Consider the following 5456-nt stretch of genomic DNA (forward strand, 5'->3'; position numbering starts at 1 on the left):
AAATATTATTATTATTTTCACAAACGAAAAGGGTTCTAAATTGATACAATTAATTTTCAGGGACTAAATTTAATACAATTTATTTTTAGGTACTAAATTTGTGAACAGGCATTTTGAAAACTATGAGATAATCATAATTTAAAAGTAATTATTATGTAATTATTTGTTGTTTTCTAGTCCATCGGTATCAAGTGGTGACCTTCTTCTTTAAGGTCGAGAATTCAAATATTGTCGTGGAAATAGGTGTAATTAGGTGTTAGTTTAGTTGTAGATTATATATTTATATTTCCGGATTAAAAAAATAATAGTAAAGATTGTCTAAATAGTTAAATGAGATGTCTCTTTAACAACTCCAATAAAAATAGTTATTCAATTCTCGATAATTTTTTTCCTATAAAACTATTTTTTGGTTTAATTAGTCTCGAGACTTCCAAGCTAAGTTATTGAATTGGTTTGGTGTGGTTTTGATTGGTTTAATTAGTCTCGAAACTTCCAAACTAACTACAACCCAAATTTACTTATTCCTATTATTAAAAATATAACTTTCATTTAATTTTATTTTTTGTACTTCAAAGAATCCATTCTTAATAGCAATATAACTTTTACACAAGTAAAATTTATGGTCTCATGTTTCGAGTTTACGACTATCTATCATTAATTTTGTTAAATATATTTTTGGGAAACCTTCAGAAAATTCCCAAAATTTTAGTCCAATTTATGATAAAATCCCAAACTAAATTTTGTTTACAAAAAAGCAAAGAATACCGGTTAAAACTTCGAAAAAACCCTTTTCGGCCGGTTTTGAAGATTTAGCCAGTATTCCGTCTTTTTTCGTTATTTTGCTTAAAATTTTGGGATTTTTTCGGAAACTGACTTATAACCAAAATAGTGAGACTTTTTTGAAAATTACCATGGAATTAATGGATATTATTATTAACAAATCATTTATAAACATAACAAATATTTTTATTATAAAAAAGAAAATACACTTGTTGCTAATTTATAATAAATTGGTGGTTTACGTACTCCTCTATTACTTATTAACCGCATCAAACTCTTTACGTTCCTCCTATGAATCGTTGTGGGTATGATGATAAGATGTACTCAGTGAGTGTTCTTCTAATGTTTGTGTTTTTCTTATGTTGTTTAACCTAACTATCACCCAATATCCATACCTCACACGGTAACAACTATAGGCTAACACACATCTATCAAATGTGAAAAAGTGAATCGTAAATGATAGTTTATATGGAAAAAAATGTAGGGTGATTATCTATTTAAATTGTCATTCAAAGTTTATTTTTCACTATGTTTGTAATTTGATGGTTGTTACCGAATAATATATGGAGGTTAGGTGGTATTTACTTTAAAGAACATAATGATAGATCTATATATTCAAGAATTATTATTTAATGTATTTCTAATAACATGTGATCCTATAACATCACACCTAATCTAAAGTAGACACTTATTGATTGTGTATTAATAAATATTATCAACTCTTGTATAACGCTACATATGAGGAACATAAGGACTTTGAAGTGGTAAACAAACAATAGACCATGTCGACCATTCTATTTCTAGAAATTAGAAACAAATGTATTTCCTCTGTTTATAATAAAAAATATTTGTTATGTTTATAAATGATTTGTTAATAATAATATACATTAATTTCATAGTAATTTTCAGAAAAGTCATAATATTTTGGTTATCGGGTAATTTTCAAAAAAGTCCTAATATTTTGAACAAACTAACGAAAAATGACATAATACCGGTTAAATACACGAAACCTACCAAAAACGGGTTTTTGGAAGTTTTAGCCGGTAGTTTGTGTTTTTCTATAAATAACATTTAGTTTGACACTTTTTCACAAATTTGATTAAAATTTTGGGACTTTTCTGGAGATTTCCTGTATTTTTATTGGAAGTTGATTTTGTGTTGATACATACTTCTTATTTTATAAAACAATTATCCATATTAAAAAAAAAAAAAAAAAAAAAAAAAAAAAAAAAAACTTATTGTAGTACAAGTCACGAACACAGTTTTCGTCCAACTTAAAGTCAAATAGTCTCCAATAAAATGAAAAGAAAACAATCAAGCAAAATCAACTGCTACCGATCAATACATATAAAACTGCGATCCATAGTTTTAATACGAAGATTCTTTCCATCCTCCAAAGTTTTCCTCTTCCCCATGGTATTCATTTGTATCCTTTAACAACATAAAGGGATTCGAATATTGTTAGTGAGAGTTATTAAACTATATATTATTATAATAATTATAAAAAATTTAACCTTATATATATATATATATATATATATATATATATATATATATATATATATATATATATATATATATATATATATATATATATAGTTAAAGAGTAAATTACACGAATAGTCCCTATGGTTTAGAGTAATTTGCATGTTTGGTCCCTAACTTATTTTTTTAACTTGGAAGGTCCCTACTGTTTGTTTTTGTTACGCGCTTGGTCCCTGTCTTACCTAAAAAGACTATTATGCCCTTGATTTTTTAATTTATTTAAATAAACACACCCTCAATCCCACACCCTTAACCTTACCTTACCTATTCCACTATTTTTTCCTATTTAAATAATAGTTTTTTTTAAGTAAGACAGAGATCAAGCGCGTAACAAAAACAAACAGTAGGGACCAAGTGCATAACAAAAGCAAACGGTAGGGACCTTACGAGTTCAAAAAATAAATTAGAGATCAAGGACGCAAATTACCCCAAACCATAGGGACCATTCGTGTAATTTACTCATAGTTAAATGACTAACCTCTGGAATGAATTGGAGGCCAACTTTAATCTCCCCACAGAATTCATCATTAACGACCACATTGTATGGTGTTGGTGGGATGTTTCCTTCCACAAACAAAGTCCCAAGTGGAATTCTTCATTCATAACAACAACAAATCACAAGTGTTAATTTGCTAATAATGCTAATTAATTATGTTTCGAATTTGCTAATTAAGTTTTAAAGAAATTATATGTACTTAGCCTCCCCAACAAAATCATCTTCAGAAATAACATCACTATCCATTATCTTGATCACAAGTTCAAGCACTTCACCAGAAACAGAAAATACAAATGTCTCATTCCATTCAGGTGAAGATCCTTGTCCTGTTTGATTAAGTACCCATTGAAGAAGAATATTAGACTAAAAAAGTCTATAATCATAAAAATGGAAGAATTTTTGAGATGTATAGTAAGTAAAACCTGCTGCGACGTTGCTCTTTTGTTCCTGAGTTCTACATGTGATTATCGCATAAGGATCCATTTTTGCTGTAGACAAATGAATATGAATATGATTATTCATATGGTGGATGCGATTATGAGAAGCTGAATCAAATCTCAAAATCTGGAAGTTGATATCAGAAATTAAGCTTGTGATGAAAATGATCAACGATTGATTGCTTCAGATTGTTATCAGATCCGAAAGTTGTCTGAATGCTATTGATTAGAATGTTAGATCAGAATCATCCGGTCAACGGGAATTTTCTCCCATAAACATGAATTCCCTCCAAAACGCCTCTTATGATTTATGATCGTTGATCAAACGTAATCGATGAATTTTCAGTGTATAATTGGATCATAATCATCGGATCAGAGACCATAACTCCATTACATCAACTTCTGATTCTCATTTTCGCTTTAACGATCGGCTCCAAAATTCCTCATAAGATACATATGTTTTTCTAATCATGTGAAACGTTTTCAGTTCTACTTATTCATCATCAAGTCAACCTCCGATTTTATTAATTATTCCTCATAAAATCAATGATTTATAGTTTTTAGTATACAACCAAACACTATCAAGTAGCTCATTTTCAATTTGTTTTTTTAATAGCATGATCAAATCTAAGAATAGGAAGTTACGATCGGGATAAACAAGAAAAAAACTTACTGAAGAAATCGGTGTCATCGAGTCCTTTAGCGCTGACAAGGAGGACTTCAAGCTTTCCTGAAGGCATTTTGTCGGAAAAAATGGAGGATTAAATGGCACCGATCACGGCGGAGAGAATATCGAATAGCTTTTTCGATTCGTCGTGTGTACAGTCAGCTGAATCCGCAAGAAGATCAAAAAGTTCCTTAAAAATTAATTTACAAAAGACTTTTTATAAAGTCTACCTTTAATTTGGCGACAACTACGTCGTTGATGAATTTGATTCTTATTTTAAATCACTTTTTTTTCTTAAAAAAAATAATAATATAATTTGTTGTAAATTACAAGTACATTCATTTACCAAGTGTAAAAGGAAACTAACATCTTTGTTCTTGACTAATTGAATAAATCTTGGGGAAATTTTCACAACAAAACAATTAAGGTTTTTTTTGGGTTATAAATCCACCCATATTTATAAGTAGGTTATAGCCCATAAAACCATGGTTACAAAAGTAATTAAAATTTTATAGTAAAAATTCATAATTATTAATCAATTACTTTCAATAAATTATTAATTAAAATATTTAAATTTTTTTTTATTTATGTAAGATTATAATTGTTGTTTCAAATAAATATGTGAGATTATTTTTCAAAATATATGAGACATTTTTTATTTGTGAATTAATAAAAAAAAATAATGATTTTGTATAATGAAATGTGAATTAATGAAAAAAATAATGATATTGTATAATGACATTATCTAGAAGATACTTCAAAGAATGTGCAAAGTAGGTTATGAATCATATATATGTACAAAGATCATATATTGCTAATTAGGTGTGAGACCCATGTATTACATGGGTTTAATTAAAAAAAATAAATATAAAAGTTTAACAATTTGAAAAGTTTGAATTTATAAGAAAATAAGAAAAATTTTGAATTATTAAAATTAATGAGACTTTAATGTATTGAATACATTACATATATAAACACTTTCTAATAAATACTTTACATATATATAACCTTACACATTAAATGTGGAAATTTAATTTAATAAAATGAAAAATACAATAAAATGACAAGTGGAAAATTGAAAATTTAAAAATTCTAGAAAAATGACATGTGTCCAAATGAAGAAGAAGAGGACATGTGGTAAAAAAACCTTCATTTATTATAGTAGATTTGTTGGGGGCATTGACATATGAAACAGTTATATTCCATTTATGTGTAAGGCTGCAAATGAGTAAGGAACCGAATTCCCTCAAGATTCATTAATTTGTAAATTCAATGAAATTCAATACCAAACATTTCCACTGGTTAAAAAATGCCTAAATACTCATTTAACAATAGATTTCTACAAATCAAATAGAAAGACATAAATATTATCATACTCATTCCCATGAGTTCGATACCATTACTTATCAAAACAGATGTATGCCAATGTAGAAAAACATAAACATATAGAGCATGTATGTTTTCATAAAAAATTATACAAAACATGAATACTTAACGTAAATTGCTATGCTTTTGCATTTGGTCCAAGAAC

General features: G+C 27.6%; 1 protein-coding gene across 1 annotated transcript; it reads right to left on the reverse strand.

The window, feature by feature from the left end:
- Window positions 1-2030: 2030 nt before the first annotated feature.
- On the reverse strand, window positions 2031-4147 carry LOC111891797 (elicitor-responsive protein 3). The gene is made up of 5 exons (XM_023887853.3): window positions 3932-4147; window positions 3244-3309; window positions 3021-3147; window positions 2804-2918; window positions 2031-2211 (listed from the first exon to the last, which is right to left on the reverse strand). The coding sequence occupies exons 1-5, from the start codon at window positions 3996-3998 to the stop codon at window positions 2149-2151; spliced, it is 438 nt and encodes a 145-aa protein (XP_023743621.1). The 5' UTR covers window positions 3999-4147; the 3' UTR covers window positions 2031-2148.
- Between the last annotated feature and the right edge of the window lie 1309 nt (window positions 4148-5456).

Source organism: Lactuca sativa, chromosome 8 (assembly GCF_002870075.4).
Source record: "Lactuca sativa cultivar Salinas chromosome 8, Lsat_Salinas_v11, whole genome shotgun sequence".
NCBI lineage: Eukaryota > Viridiplantae > Streptophyta > Magnoliopsida > Asterales > Asteraceae > Lactuca > Lactuca sativa.